The 17500-nt window shown below is 34.6% G+C and overlaps 1 protein-coding gene across 1 annotated transcript in view; it reads left to right on the top strand.

Moving 5' to 3' along the window:
- The window catches only part of LOC121313418 (zinc finger homeobox protein 4-like), a 101438-nt gene that overhangs the window by 22181 nt on the left and 61757 nt on the right, over positions 1 to 17500 (top strand). The window contains exon 3 of the mRNA XM_041245937.1: positions 1 to 277. This exon is cut by the window's left edge and continues 226 nt beyond it. Within this exon, the coding sequence (XP_041101871.1) occupies positions 1 to 277 (277 nt within the window). The remainder of the gene's footprint in view (positions 278 to 17500) is intronic.

A 17500-nucleotide genomic window follows, 5' to 3' on the forward strand; every position in this document is an offset into this window, starting at 1 on the left:
TGGAGACATCTACCAGTGCAAGCTCTGCAACTACAACACCCAGCTCAAAGCCAACTTTCAACTCCACTGCAAGACCGACAAACACATGCAGAAATATCAACTGGTGGCCCACATCAAAGAAGGGGGCAAAGCTAATGAGTGGAGGCTAAAGTGCATCGCTATCGGCAACCCTGTGCACCTGAAGTGCAATGCCTGTGACTACTACACCAACAGTGTGGATAAACTGCGTCTGCATAAAACCAACCACCGGCATGAGGCGGCACTGAAACTCTACAAGGTATGTCACTGACAGCTTTACAGCTGGCAGTAAGATGCAACAGAGTTTAAATGTGTGGGGTTTTTTGTTTTTTTTTGTTTTTTCTAGAATGCCTGCTCAGTTTTTGTTCATTCAAGAAAAAGCTAAACTTCTCAACATTTGTGGCACTTTAGTTTAACCTTAGTGTTCAAAGAGATGGAATCCCCTCTGTTCATCTTTTTCTCTTTTAGCAAGTCTGGCAGCTTTTAGTGTATTAAAGAAATGGGTCAAAATGTCAGAGGGAAGGCTAAATTAAAACAGAAAAAAAACAAAACAAGTAACAGCAGCATATATTCATATAGCTAAGACCACAGAGGTTAATACCTATGTGTATGTGGTCTGTTGAATTCAAAAGGGTTCGTGAACTATTCACATCATTTTAAAAACTGGAATTGTAGGGAATTGGAATTTATTCATTTTTTTTTGGTAAACCCAACTTTTTCCTCTAAAGCATATTGTGTATAATCCTCCAGTCAGGATGTTTACATTTGAAAATCAAAGTTAATTGAGTTCTCGCAAAAATATCAATAAACTTTAGTGATATGGTCAGAGAAATCACTGTTGTTTCCAAAGTCTTCATTTAATATATTCCTGGTTGTCACCAGTGGAGTGACAAGGGGTTTTTAACATCATGGAAACAGACCCAGTTGCCCCGTGAGTTCAAGGAGGTAATCAAAGATGTGCGTTTTTAGTGCATACTGTAATTTTACAGACTATGCAGGGTGGTACATTTTGAGGTATAGTTATACTTTAGATAATATGTGCTGATACAATAATGATAAAAACAGTAAGCATAGCAGTAGTCTTGTACAGTGCCTAATTACTGACTTATGGATATTCTGGTGTTCACCTCTAGAGTGGCATGATTGCATAACATCTTACATAAAATATAACATGCTGACATCAGTGATTGACATCTTAAACTCTTAACGTCTGTTTCAGTTTAAAGTATATTAATATAATTTTTTTAACAGCATTAGTCCCCTTTAGCATACTGTGGACTTGGCTGTGCATTAAAAAAAAAAAAAAAAAAAAAAAAAAATTGCTTTGGACAGTTAGTTAGAAATAATGTTCATACAGTGGTCAACGAGTAATACTAATATAGTAAATCCTTGATTATCCAAACTTGATTATCCAGGATTTGTGTGGTGCTATTCTAGGATGTCATTGAAAATGCACTAACCAGCCCTCTATGACTGGTATTAGCAGTACTGTATGTTAAAGGGATTGTATTGTATTTTTTTGTTGTTGTATTGTTTTACAGTCATAATTTGATTATCTGTACTATTATAAACCTAGTTTGTTTGGATAATACAGGTTTACTGTACTGCACTGAATAAGCAATAGTAGAGAAACATGTGACTGTTTAAATAATTTTGTACAGTTAAGAGGCAAATCTATTCTTTATGCACAATAATTATTCTAAAAAAAATGTTTGTTGTTCTTGTTGCTCTCAAACTCACTAGTCTGCTTTATAGTTGCATTTGAAACCCTTTTTGCAATCTCATATTATTCATGTATTCAGACAGGGTAAGTAATGCAGCTGATACTAACCGAACAACAAAGGGTAAATCCTGCACAGTGAAGTCAGCATGAGCTAAATGAAGTCCTGAAAGAATTTTGAGGCCTTGCATTAAAGAATGAAACTATGGGAAAAGGTTTAGAAATCCTTAGCAGTTTGAAATGAGGGGTTCAGTAATTCTCTTAGCAAATAAAAAGGTTGCATGGCAACAAAGAGCATTTCTCATTAAGTAGGAAGACTAGATTGAAGATTAAAAGGTGAGAAAGGCCTAGCAAAGACAGGGTTTTTATAGCCCCAAGTGGAATAGATTTTTTTTGATATTATTTTTTGATTCAGTAGATGCTTTTCCACACTATTTTTTTTTTCTTCTTTTAGCCAGATTTATACAGTTACAACATACATGGTGTGCTACTCATTATTTAAACTCTCTTTAGTTTTTATTTATTTGAGTGTCCTGGTGCCCATTACAAAATATACTGTATAATAAGTACAGTACACTACCAATAAGTATCAAGAGACTTTTCATATTAAGTAGTATCTGAGCAATAACATTTTAACCTTTATTTTTCATTCTTGGCTGGTGTAAAAATTAAGGATTAAAATAATTTGTTTTATCTGAGAATGTTATTGATTGTTTAAATTAGTTGTTAGGTAATGGTTTGCAGGTGGGAGTATAATACCTATAATGAGTGGCTGAAAGGCTAAAGGTGAAAGTTTAGAACACAGGAACCTTCATGTGCCCAGCTGCCCTTACCTTAAACTATTGAATGGAAATCTGTTTTACAGATGGCGTTTTAATGTATTTGGCAGGAATAAGACTGTTTTATCCATGGACATGTGCTAGTAAAAAAGTATTTCTTTATTTGACCAGAAATACACCTCTTTTATGTTTTAAGGTAAAAGCCATATGGGACTGGGTAGTTTGGCAAAGCACACAAAAGAACACAGTGTTGATGACCTTTCCATATGGGCTTGAAATATAGAATATCTTTATGACAAAAAAAAATAATATTTTAGAAACCAACAAAAGCATATTCAGTGTTTTATCACTGCTTCAGACTGTACATTTTAGATTTTTGTTTTGTTTTGTTTTAGGTTTTCCAGACAAAATAATAATAATATTAAGTCACATTAGCAGCATAGTATTGATTCACTTTAGTAATACAAATGAATCTTGATGTAATATTAATTGCACATTTTATAATCAAAGATAGTTGATTAAAATAGTACCTTTTAAGAAAACCAGTGCTCTCTTTGGTGTATATAGTAAACAGTAAAAGTTATGCCAGGAAATATGTGTTGCTTTTAAAGAAAGGAGATCATAAACTTGGCTCAGTGTAGACAGTAAACTTGGGTCATTTAAAACCAAGAATTGTCACGGTCAGTCTGCAAGAATCCTATGCAAGGAAGTGCAAATACCATGCAGCACCTGTTCTTCAGGTGCCCTTAGACTCTAGAGTATTTTAACTTAAGGGTGTCTACTGTGCATCTCTGGCTAAAAGTCAGAAGCGATGAACTACTAAATTACGCCAACCTCTTTTTCCCCTGCATCTGTCATCAGTGAAGCAGAATGGCGTCTGGATTTCATATCCATTTGCATATTTGCGTTTTTTAAATCCGCCAGGGCCAATGTACACATAATGCTTGTCTCTATCATGAGCAAAGGGACACAAGTGGGATTTAGTCTTCTAGTGACTTTAACTACAACTTATTCCCAGAGGACAGTGGAATAGGCTATCTCATTATTCTCGATAATGATGATAACACTATATTTAAGGTTTAGAAGCACAATGGAGAGTGGGAAACATGAGCCCAAAATGGACAGGGAGGATTTTTTTTATTTGTTGCATATTTTTTCAATCAGAAGATGGCTATGTATTGAGTGGCTTGTTATTAACCAGGCTGTAATACCACACTCATTACAGTAAGACAGCCCTAGCCTTCTCATTTGAAAATCAAATACCCAGATATATGCAGTTCTAATTATTGGACTGTCATTGCACCAATCTGATATAAATGTACAGCAGCTTGAATGTATTTGCATAAAAAATTCACCAGAGAATGAAACACAACATTATTAGATATAGAAAAGGCTGTTTCTGTTCATAATTGCATCTCGCTATTTATTGCACATGGCATTTTGACCACTATTAGGACCTTCAAAACAACAATGGCAAAATCTGCTAAAATGAAAACAATTATTTGCTGCAGAAGGAGTGTACTCTGAATATGAATTACTGAGCAGCCGTCAGATTGCTGCAGTGAGGGGAGGAAAGGGATTAACTAATAAAACGGAAGGCGACTGTAATCCCAGATGCCATACAGTAAAAGGAGACAAACAAAAAATGAAGGTGATGTTTTTTCTTTCCATGAATAAATGTATTTCATTCTGGTTGTTAGCCCTCTGCCCCACATAATGAATGGGCAGATTATTCAAATTATCTCTGCTTTCACCTGCAGACGGATTACAATGAAAATCTTTCAGAGGTCCGCGAATGAAAAAAAAAAAATAATTAAAGCATAAAGACAGATGAGTGTGAGGACACAAAGAAAGAGTTTAGTCTGGGCTTCTTTCATTAATCCTCATAGACATTAATAGAACTTTCCTTATCCTTCATGGTCATAAGCAGATGGTCATTTCAGCACTTGAGGGTAAGAGCTTGGGTTCAGAATGTGTGCTGATTGACATTCGATGCATACTGTGTAATTGCACCTCCCCCCCCTAAACCCCCAGACCCCTCTTTCTCTGGTGTGCTGGAAGATAACATTTGATAATTCCCCAATATTAATAACCAGATGTGGTCTTCTTCCTGACCCCGGGGTCAGGCGGGCTGGCCAGGTCAGTCCATTTGTCTGTGTGCAGGGACTGTGAAGACTATTCAGGATGACAGGTATGGGGCAGGATATAGGGCGGTAAGCTCCAGACCACCAAAAGAGAACCTCTCCCTCTGACTGGGAACAAAGAGTGGTATGAGCTGCTGTCATATTTTTTTTCCCCTCATTTCTCTTGAGATTTTAAACCAGCTTAACAAAGGATGATGCAGTGATAGAGATATGATCAATATATTTTGACAAGAAAAAAGAAACCATAGATATGTTATATAATTGATAAAAACTTTCTTTTCATTTAGACAGATTTTAAGTTTTTTCATCCATTAGCTTAGTTTCTTTAGAAAACAGAAAGAAATGATGGATTGTTATTTAAATAAAATAATGTGGAATTTTAATAGCTGTTATCACTAAAATTGTTCAGAAAAACTTAAGATTTTTATTTGCTGTATTTAGTAAAATGTTTAAATGACATGTATTGGCAAGATTACTTTGCAGGATATACATTTTATTTTATTACAGATTCAACAATTGATTTGCATGGTATAATTTTTTTAAAAATTGTGTGTTATAACATTCACTGATTACCAGATGCTTAAAGGAAGAAAGGAATACACACAAACAGATTTAACTAAGTACCAGTTTTAGTAGGAATGTAGAATGTAAGACATTTCCAATAAAATCAATACAACATGTATGCATTTTAATTTGTTTTTCTTTCTGTTTTGTATCAGTTGACTCACCTACATGTGAAATATTCTAAGCGCCAGTTGTATTTTGTGATGATGTAAACTGTTAACTCCTAATTAATACATGCTGTAAACCCAAAGGTACAAGCTATTTCTTTCTTAATTGATTTTAAACATTAGTTGCTCATTGAATAGATAAGTAGTGTGTGATATTCGATTACAGAGCAAGGCTCTCATTTAACCTTCTGTTCTTTCCTGTCCAGGATTTCAAACAAAATGCGATTTACCTCCCTTAGGTTCAGTAGGATTAGACTGCTAGCAGTAATCAGTAATCTATGAAATAGACCTGATAGAACTCCCACTTACTTGTTTGGCATTGTGTTCATGAATTTCAGCACATTTTGATAAAGTTAACCCATTGGAAAAACAGCCTTTGTACACAATATGGTGTGCAATATTTTTCTCATAAACCCAGAACATACTTTTATATGTAAAGTAAACAGGTAAATGTCTTGGTTCACAACTCGGTACTACTGTACATCTTAGAATTTAGTTTTAAAAGGTATGGACACAGTAATGTTCTTGTGTATGCAAATTTGATGGTCTTGCAGCACGTCGTCTAGCAATATATATCTATATATAGATATTAGATATATACTATACCATATATTCGTTATATATATATTACTCATATATATATATATATATATATATATATATATATATATATACATACACACACACACACACACACACACACACACACACACACACACACACACACACACACACACACACACTTACAGTCACAAAGGTAAGGGCTGTTCTGGTAGAAAGAAAGAAAAAAGCTGACCTTGTTTCCTCTTGGTGCTCTAGGAACAACATTACAATAATCTTCAAAGCAGGCCTTGGTATGTTGAGTGGACCCTGGTATGCAGACTGGCTAAATCTTTTCTCTGAAAGACAATGTAGTTCCTATTATGGAAGAGGACTGCATAAACAGTGGCCTAAAGCATTAGTGATATTAGTCATATCCGCTTACCTAACAGAGGTCTGAAAATAGGAGGTATTTAACTTCCAAATGAATTACAATGTATAGGCGGTAAAGGGTTTAGTGAGATTGAATTAAAAGCAAGATTGATCCAAAGGACGTGTTGATCATGACTAACGTAAGCAATTTGCTAAGTATACAATTTGAAATAATAACATTATTATTATTATTATTAATATTTAATAATAATAATAATAATAATAATAATAATGAACTTCAGTTGTTGAGAGGAGCAAAGATCTAGACATTTTGTATTTTAGGCTGGAATAAAACTGACATTCACTTAGTAATGCTGATGTGGTTTAAATCCACTTTACTTTTTAACAAGATGCAAATCAGTAAACACAGCCTCCATGTTTCTGCAAGTCAGAAAAAAGAAAAAAAAGAACATGGAAGTGAACTATTTAAATACACTAATTCAGAAAACATGCAGTTGTGAGCCCATTCTTGTTTAGCGCTTATCTGATTGTAAGACATGCTCTGAGCAGCCCTTCTTTTCAGTAGCCTGACACAGGCCTCAACCAGCAGGGGAATCTAAGCTAGTGTGACGCATATGCAGATAGTTGACTAATTTAAAATTTATATATTTTTTACAGATGTTAAGCAGTACCTGTAGCTTACCCACTGAAAACATAACATTAAAGTTTTGCCTAGATGTCAAAAGTGCTTATGCAGGCTCATTTGAATCGGTCAACTACGTAGATTGCAGTCAACAAAATTCTTCCATGGAGAAGCATTTAATAAAGCACATTTAAGTACTTTTTTTCATTTTTTTTTTCATTTTTTTTTTTATTAATATCAGTTTCCAAACAATTTGTCATGATTGCTGGCTTAGTGGCAGTGGAGGTTTAAACAGACTTGTACCTTGTAATTTATAAATGTTAGTCATTAATGTTTAGAACATATTTATAAAACATACCTGCCTTCTTTTTCATATTCGAAACATCTGTTACAGCTTTTCTATAAAAAAATATATATATATTATGGATATGCAAGTCCAAAGATAAGCATGTCTGCCATTTTGAATGGGATCTAGCTGAAAGTGCACTCTGTGCTGTTGAGAGTGAAAACAAACAGAGAAAAAGACAGATGATTCACTACTTTAGTAATTGTAATTTGCTGTTCATTAAGTGAACTTCTTACAGACATTCCTTATTTAGAACTATGAAGACTTATTCTGGGTGTTCCTAGTTTTAATATATTATTTTTTTTTTTCTATTGTGTAATTAGTGTAGACATTTGAATGGTAGTTGATTAGACCAGAATTATTTCTTCAACATGAAAATGTTTTGTAATTTGATTCTACTTTCACTAGTTTTCACTAGTTTCTTTTGTAATTGCCGTGACTTAATAGTGGAGTTTGTTCTGCAATATTGAGTGTCATTATACCATTATCAAAATGTACAGCTTGCTATTTGCGTGTTTCAATTAGGGACATCACATAATTAGTTTTCTTAGGCTGAGAATACATTGCTTTAAAGACATTTACTACTTGGAGCAAGTAGCTGGGTTTTCAAAAATGTAGCATTACACGTCCCCCAGGTGTTACTACAACTGTTTAAATAACGTACCTGTAATTTCAATTTTCATTATTAACATCCTGACAGCGTTTTACACTTATAACTTTAAAGTCTGTTTCAAAGCTCTTTTCAAAAGGATTGTAAGCACTTTTCAAATGTAAGGATTATTGCCCACATTGTCAAACAGGTAACACAGTAATAACAATCCACAGAAAAGCCAGAGCACTTGTTATGTTTTTTTGTTTGTTTGTTTGTTTGTTTGTTTGTTTGGGTTTTTTTAAATAGTAAAATTGCTCTTGCTGCAGAGAGTTAGCGTACAGAGCGGCCATTTTGAAAAGAAAATTGAAACAGACTAAAGTTCTCAGTGTAAAAATTTGTCAGAATGTTAACAATGAAAATCGAAATTATAAGTACGTTATTTAGACAGTTGTAGCAACACATGGGGACATACAACGCTATATTTTTTGGAACCCTGCTACTTACTATTTAAGGATAACCATTTTATTTATTTTTATTTTTTTTATATATGTATGTTTGTGGCCATTGTGCAAAACAGCTCAACAATATCAAAACAGCTTAACACAATGTTACTCATGAAAGTGAGGTAGAGGAACCCTGTTGTCATTTACAAGCTCACGGTTGTATACATAAGTTAAGAACTAAGCCTGCATCTTTAAAATTCTCAATTGCTTGGGGTTTACTAAGTCAATAAATGCTGGGAAAGGCTTAAAATACCTAGTAACTAGATTGATGTTTACTTTTCTCCACAAATCTCCTTTTCAGTTCAGCTAATACAGAGTTGAGTTTATTACCTGGAACCTATTTAATATCTATGGAAGAACTCTTAGAGCACCAATATTTCATGTAAATCTATTTTTTATTTTTTATTTTAGCTACCGAGTCTTTAATGTTATCTTAAGAAGTGGCTTTAAAAGTTTAACACCAATACACCGCAAAAAAATGCTGATTTTATGTTTATGTTGCTCAAAATTATGTGAAGGAAGCGCCATTTATGAGTTATGTATTTCAGTGCTAGCATTGTGGATTTTTTGCAATTCTATTAAATTGGTGAATATATATTAAACAATATTTGGCAAACAAAAATAAACAGAACAAGTCATGATTTAAGTTTATAAATATAACATTTATTTTATTGTTTTAAATTTTTTTAAAATTACTTTTTTTTTTTTTTTTTTTAATGTATAGCTATGACCAAAAGTTTTGCAACACCTTGAATTTTAGGATTTTTGTTGTGTTGTCGTTAAAACTCCTAATTTTTTGTTTGTTTTTTGAGATGTAATAAGCAACAGAAGTTTTTTTGTATGATAGCGCGCAAAAGTCTACCGGAAGCCGACATAATAGTAGAAGAGTATTTCATGTAAGATTTCGAAATGTCACATATTTCAATTTGTATGTTTTTTGTTAAGTATAGGGAAAATTAAAAAGCCTGTGCATAAGTAAAGAATCTCTGGACTGTCTCAGACAGAGCTGCAGACAAGAAAGCTTTTAGTGTAAAATTCAGGTCAGTTAATGCAGTGGGGAAGAAGTGTTCAGGCGACAGATTTTAAATCACCATAATATAAATATGCCTCCCTTTTCATCCGGAATTTGCTTTTTTTCAAGTCAATTTAAAAAGCAGACATGCATTTATGTCTATCTTTGTAATGTTAGGGATTAGGACAGTGAGGATTAAATGCTGCCTCTTAATCTTCCATATCAACTTTAAGAGTGAAAATATATTATGCAAATCAAATACATTCATTTGTGTTTACATTTTTTAATCTTTGTAATTTTAGTTCTAAGATGATGGAACTCATTTTAGCCTGATTTATTCTGAATCCCAAAGCAAGATGCCATACGATCTTTATCCCTATATCTTGGTGGATAAATGTTTGTCCTTTTCAGGTTTTGTTTTTAGTATAAAAAAAGACCTGCTTCTAGTTATATCAAGCTGAGTTTGTGACGACCAGAATTGTTTCCTGTTCTGCAGATGTGTGGCATGTTAGATAAAATTTTATTAAACTGCATTACTTTTTAAGTGAGTGAGTGGAGTCAGCGCTAACAGTAATCGATGGAGTATTACACCACAGATCAATTTAGCGTAGGTCTTCAGAAGACATTTCTCACAGTACAGACTGGGTTTTCTAAGAAATCATACAGAAATGTACCATTTACATTGTGATACAGAGGGCATACACTGAAATTACATTTACAAATCAAGGAAATAAAAAATATGGAAGTTGGTCAGTTTACCTGTCTGTCAGTATGTCTTTTGTGGGAATGTATTGCTTTATAAAATGGGTCTTTTTCTTCTGATTTGTCAAAACAGGTCACATGGGGGTGTGACTATTACAGCATATTCCTATGGGTTGAGACTTTTTTTTTCAAAAAGGGGCGAATCACTTGTAGATGTCCATACGCCGCTAGAATTTTGAAAATGGTAGCCATATTTAAATTAGCTTTATCTTTAGCCATATCTTTGGTACCACAAATTTTGCGTGGATACCTCCTGTCACTATTCCCGGATCACAAAAAAAAAAAAAAAAAGGGTCAACGTAATTGTCCTGTTGCACTTCCTCAGACAACAATGAATCAAACACAGTGTTGCTCGAAATTGCTTGCTGCATCTCCGCCTGCTGTTCAGAATGAACAACTAAAAAACGACATTGTTCAACTTAACATCTATAAATGGTGCTTCTTTTTTTTTTAATCAGTTCAATGTTTATTATTATTATTATTAATAATAATTAATAATTTTTAACTCATGCATTTTTGGTTTTATTTTTTAGGTCAGGTGGAAGGATATTTAATAAATACTTTTTTGTTAATTAAAACATTTTTACATTTTATTTTTTATTTAGTTAGTTGATCCATTTTATAAGCGCAGTAAGGCACTTCAGGGTGTGGCATTTAGTCTTATATCCACATATCCACATAGCCCATGGCTTCACCTTGTGACTTACAACTCACCCGGGGCGTGTGGATATTACAGTATATCCCACACCCTGTCGTGCCTTACTGCTTACATGCCACACAGTGCTGATTTAAAACAATAAGAGTTATTGAAACTCTTTTCTTCATCTTTTGTAACTAAAAGTTACTACTCTGTGCTGATTTGTGGCAGCATAGCTCTCAACAGAGCTTTTAATTCCATTCTTCTGTCCAGTGTTTGGACTTAAATGTGTCATAGCTGCTGGGATTTAGTAGCGTTGAAATTAAATATGTGCAGCCAGACTTGCTTTCTTTGTTTTGATGTTGAATGTGGAGCGATTACTTTAAATGACAAGCTTGAGGGAGAGTATTTAACAGTACAGTAGTTGTAGGAGAGACCTTGGGTGTGGTGTGTAAACTGGTCTCTGTGCCACTGCTCCTTTTAAAATAAGAACCACCTCAAAAAATAAAAACACAGCTGAAATGCACATTGTAGTAATTCATAGTTATTTTGTTTGGCTTGCATTTGTTATGATGATAATTATTATTATTCTTACATGACTTAACCAGACAACCAGTAAGGTTGTGCATTGGCAGCACCCATAAAGCCTTATTATTATAATTGTCTGAAATTTAAAAAAGTAAAAATAAGGGAAGCAATTTAGAGATCTTTGATGCATTTTTTTGGAATCTGTTTAAAAATTCAAAAAGGTGATTTTCTTTTCTATTTTGTGAAGTACCTCAGTTTTTGAAGACATTTGACTTGTGAAACTTCTTTTAGACGGAATGTACACGCATACCTTTCCAGTAAGAATTTCGGTCAAGTTGCCAACTGCTACATTGCCAATGGTATAGCATTACATTTATTTCTTCAGGCTCAATAGTGGTTACTGGTAACATGTGTTTGTAGGGTGTCAGTATTGATGGAATTTTATACCTGGCCAGATTCCAAGTAATGCTGGTATGTGTTTAAAATAGTTTAAGGAACAAAACAGGCTTTTGTTGTTTTTTAAGCCAGAGGCCCTAGCTGTACACCGGAAACTGTGCTATAGTTCCAGAGACGTACAAATAAGTAAGTATTACCGAAAAACGTTGATGGAAAGAGATAGGGCTTAATTTTACCACATAGATGTTATTAAGGAATATTTGTGGTGAAACAGGGTTCCAGGGTAATTATGCCATATATTATTTTAGGTACTTGTTCATTAAATTGCTGATTCTTTAGTTAATGAGTGGAAGATTTCATGTTTGCATAGAAACCCTTAATTTGTCCAGAAGAAAAGAACAACTCTGCTTTTTTCAGGAAATTATTATATTTCAAACTAAGACCGTACGTCTGTAGGCCTATTTCATTTTTTTTTTTCTTGGCAAGTTCGCAGAAGACATAAAATGAGTATTAAAAATGCTACACATTTCATTACATTTATATTGCTGTTGTTGTACAGCATATATTGGATTGAAATGTTTTAAAATACATCTCTCCCATAAAATAATATATGGTTATTATTTAAAATTCAGACTAAGTCAACAATAATTAATAGATCATTTAATGTGCGTTTGTACTAGCAGAGACAGCAAATAAGCTTCCTGGGATTTGGTGTTGTTCCTTTGACGGACGAGGGAGTCTCTTATGTACTCATTTGCATTGTTTTGTCACTGTCTTTTCTGTCTGCCCTTCATAATTACCAGTCACCCATCTTGCCTACCACGACAACAGAGCAATCCCAGGCAGCAAGGTGATGTACATTGGCATTCTGAGAGGGACCCAGGGACAAATCGTTAAATGAAGTGATTGGTCCCTCCACGCTGTAGTGTTGGTTGATTGCCAAACAGTAATCCAGTACAATTAACCATCAAAGAGACGAGTGTGCCACATTAGTGTTGTAGATTGGCTCACAACCACCTGTAAAAACAGCTTTTGGACAGATCAGGAAATTCATACCCTTATTTTCAGTTCCTTTTATATTAAGGTTATTTGCAGATTTGTAGTTATTATGCCTGTTTGGTAAACAGTTTTTATTTTCGTTTTGCCTGAGTTTGCGCTTTGTGTTAGTTAATGATTCTGTCTCCCTTTTTTTTATTTTTTTTTACCAGATATATATATATATATACTCCCTTAAATCACTGTCTACAAGGAAGTTACTGCTTTTGACAGCAAAAAAAAAAACAGGAAAGAAGTATTAAGTAAACCCAGGATAAAATATATTTCGTTGTATCCAACATCAAAGCCTTTATAACAACAAGTGTTTTCTTTGTAGTCTTTCCTTGAACTGTTTTTGTTTTCAGTAGTAAACCTGAAATAATGTTAAAACTCAAGGAAAAGTTACATGATGCTTCAAACATTTAGATTCCTAGAGTCTGTATGTAACCACTTACTGAGGCTGGCAGAACAAAAATGGTAAGCTTAAACCTCATAAATCAGAAATCCCTGAGTTAGAGGTTCTGAACAGCTTGTATTTTTTGCCAATAGCATCTATAAAGAAAAAGAAAAAATGCATATTTTAACCTGTGCTACAGACATGTCTGTCACATCATAAAAAGTGCTTTACCTGTGCTGCGGATGTACCTGGAACGTCATTATTAAAAACGGGATCGCTCATCAAGGAGTTATTGCATAACATATTAGGTTGGTGGCTAATTTCATTGTATTATACGGATAAAATATATTTGATGTGACGCAGTTGTTAAATGTAATTTACAACCTATTAGAACGCAAGCAGTGACTATGTTTGGCTTGTACTGTGAAACATCCCAAATGAATTTAAAACAATCTGTGTGTAACATTCATTTTCTTTTCAGTGAGGATTAATAATAATAATAATAATAATAATAATAATAATAATAAATGTTTACCTTTGATTAGTAGCTGTTTTATTGAGCTGTGCTTCATGAAATCAACTTTGAAGTAACATCTGACTCTTTGTCTACATCTTGTTTTGTTGATGTTGATGGTCGAGGAAGATGCTTCCCGCTTCTGACTCTGATCACATGACACCATTGTAATATGTCAAGTATGTGGGAGGTACTGCAGTTGCAACCTTTTTTTTTTTTTTTTTTTTGTCCAGTGGCGTACACTCGGCGATCAGAGGGTAAAAGTAAACATTAGGAACCATGTGTTTTTTATATATAGTTACTGTGTGTGAAACTGCGTCTGGTTTAGTTAGCTGGAGAGAAACTGTTAGGCTAGTGAGATAGATCTGCTTTACGAATACTGTATCTTATTTTTGCAATCCCTATAGTTCTCTTTCTTCCTTTATAATTTTGTTAGGTTTAATTTAATCCTTCTACCTTCCCCCAAAAATCTTTTGTCCATCTTTGTATATTTCATCAGATTTTTTTTCCTGTTCATCTGATCTCTTTCTTTTCATCACATTTCTTTTTTTTTTAAATAATGATATTGATTGTAATTTATTACATTTATTTTGTAGGATATATATTTTTTCAGCTCCCTCCATTTCTCTCTACGATTTGTCAACGATTTGTGTTTCTGGGGGTTGGTTTTTAAATTTATACTACACATGCATGTTGCCCCCTCTCCTTTCCCCATATCCTAAAAACGATTTGATTGGAGTTGTTGGTTTAAGTTTATTTTTCTATTGCTCCATTAAAAAATAAAAAATAAATAAATAAATAAAAACTTTATATTATGTAAAAAATATATTGTATTGCAATTGTGAAAGACTTGGCTTTGATTTTTTCATTGTGTTTTTTTTTTTTAATTATTTATTTTGTTATTGAGTTATCACCTTTCCCCTCACAACACATATAATTGTATTGGACATCATATAGATGTTCTACCGTGACTTGCCAAAATAACTTTTATAATTGACTGATTTTATTATCTCATTGTATATTTCAGATCAGATTTTTTTTTTTTTAATGTTATACATTATTTTTTTTTTTTTTCATTTCATTTTTTTTTTTTTTTTTTTTTTTTGGGGGGGGGGGCATTTTGATTAGTATTTATTGATTTATTTATTAGGTTATGTTTTTTTTTTTTTCACCTCCCCATTTCTCTCTAGGATTTCACAGTAATTATTAGATTTTTTTTGGGGGGTGGTTTTTCAATTTATACTGTACAGGTCTAAATATATATATACACACAGTGCCTATAGAAAGTCTACACCCACTTGAACTTTTTTCACATTTTGTGGTGTCAGTGCCTCAGAGTTTCATGCATTTAAATTAGGATTCTTTTTTACATATAGCTACACACCATACTCCACACTGTTAAAGGGAAAAAAAAAAATACTGAGAAAAAATTATATGTTAAAAATACAAAACTGAAAGATCATAATTGGATAAGTCTCCACCCCCCCTGAGTTAATACTTGGTGGAAGCACCTTTGGCAGCAATTACAGCTGTGAGTCTGTTGGGATAGGTCTCTACCAACTTTGCACACCTAGATTTGGCAATATTTGACCATTCTTCTTTACAAAACTGTTCATGCTCTGTCAAGTTCCTTAGGGAGCGTTGATGGACAGCAATCTTCAAGTCATGCCACAAATTTTCGATTGGAGTTAGGTCGGGGCTCTGACTGGGCCACTCAAACATTTACCTTTTTGTTCCTTAGCCACTCCAGTGTAGCTTTGGCTGTGTGCTTTGGGTCGTTGTTATGCTGAAAGATGAACTTCCATCCCATTTTCAACTGTCTTGGGAAGGGCACTCAAGGACTTGCTCATGGTTGAGTCTTTGCTTTGAAATGCACTACCCAGTAGAGGGAACCTACAGGAACTGCTGAATTTATCCTGAAATCATGTGAATCACTACAATTTAACACAGGTGGAAGCCACTTAACTTGGTGTGTGATTTTGAAGGTAATAGGTTACACCTGAGCTAATTTAGGATTGATATTACAAGGGGGTGGACACTTATCCAACCAAGCTATTTTAGTTTTTATTTTTAATTAATCCTTTCCCGACATCTCAAAAACGATTTGTTGCAGTTGCTGGACTGATTTTATTTTTAATTTACTACAATTAAAGTGTGTTTGTTTTTTGTTTTTTTATTGAATTATCCTCTCACAACACACATTGCATTTATATAAGGTATAATTTTATTTTTGCATTTTTTCATTTATAATTTTATTTGTACTGGGCAGTGGAGGTTTTATTTTGGTCAGTAAAATGCAAGGTGGTGGCTCAGTGCAGGGGCTGTTGCTGACCTCATAATGGAGTCTGACTCGGAGGGTGATTTTTTTTGTCCGATGAATCTGGTAGTGAGTATGTGCCAAGTGACACTTTCTCCAATGAAGTATCAAGCAGTGGTGAGGAAGAGGAGCCGATGGACATTAAGCCTGAGCCCCTACAAGAACAGGATACAGTAGGTGGGCCTGAACCAAGGGATGGTAGATTTCAGCCACTCTGCTACTGGACTCCCCCTAACAACATCCAGCCTCAAAATTCTCCTTTTTCTGGCACACCAGGTACCAGGATGAACACAACTGGATTTATCCCAATTAACTTGTTCATCACTTATGACCTGTTTGAATATTTGGTTACCGTAACCAATTCGTATGCCCAACAATATATGGCACAACATGCAGACAACTTGGGGCCACATTCTGTGTGTGTCCCCACTAATGTAATAGAAATGAAAACGTTCTGGGGTTTGTCCCTTCTTATGGGACTGGGGGATAAACCTAAATTAGATTTATATTTATACATTCAGTGCATTCCCATGAAACGTGCCCGTTATGGGATTAAACTATACAAACTCTGAGAGCTCGACTGGGTACACTCATCAGTTCAGAGTGTACACGGGAAGGATTCTCAGATTGAGCCGCCTGGCTGCCGCTCATGGTTCCAGAAAAGTGAGAGAATTGTGTTGGATATGGTTTTTCCCCTCCTAAACCTGGACTACCATTTGTCTGTAGATCATTTCTCTGTTTAGGGCCTTGTACACATCCCAAACAATGGCTTGTGGCACAGTAAGACCAAACAGGAAGGGATTTCCTTGTCAATTGGTAGCCAAGAAACAGAAGCGTGACGAAACAGCGCTCTGCACTGTGAGGAACTGCTCCAATGAAATACACAGATAAAAAAGATGTTCACCTCTCCACCATCCACAGTGAGGCAAGAATAGCAGTTCCTGTGTGAGGTACGGGCACAGTGTGTCGAGGACTACAATAAAAACATGTGAGGCGGGGATAAGTCGGACCAGGTGCTGGAGCCATACAATGCTGCTCGGAAGACCATGGCATGGTACAAAAAACCTGTCATGTACATGGTCCAGATTTCTTTGTACAACAGCCATGTAGTGTACAGTACGGTTTTAGACCTCTGTGATCTCAAGCTTTCTGTTTGATGCACAACAAATGCCAGAGACTGAAAGAGTGGAAACAGTAGCAAGACTTGGTGAACTTCTTTTTTTTTTATACAGATACTGCCACAGCCTGAGCAAAAAAGCCATGCCACAAAAAATGTGCCGTGTGTTCCACGGGGTGCCCGGTATTACTGACCCCGCTGTCCCTAATAGCGGTATTTTGTGGTCACATGACCAAGTAAACCACAAAAACTTGGCACCAATAGAAACTTCAGAGTGGCAAAAAGAACAATGTGTAGTTTGCCAGGGGTATCTAAAAAGGAACATATAGTAATTCTGATGTAAAACAGGCGATTCCCAAAATTACAAAATGCCTGTAGCGCAGTGTGTCACCAGGAC

The sequence above is a fragment of the Polyodon spathula genome, chromosome 3 (assembly GCF_017654505.1).
Source record: "Polyodon spathula isolate WHYD16114869_AA chromosome 3, ASM1765450v1, whole genome shotgun sequence".
In the NCBI taxonomy this organism is placed as follows: domain Eukaryota; kingdom Metazoa; phylum Chordata; class Actinopteri; order Acipenseriformes; family Polyodontidae; genus Polyodon; species Polyodon spathula.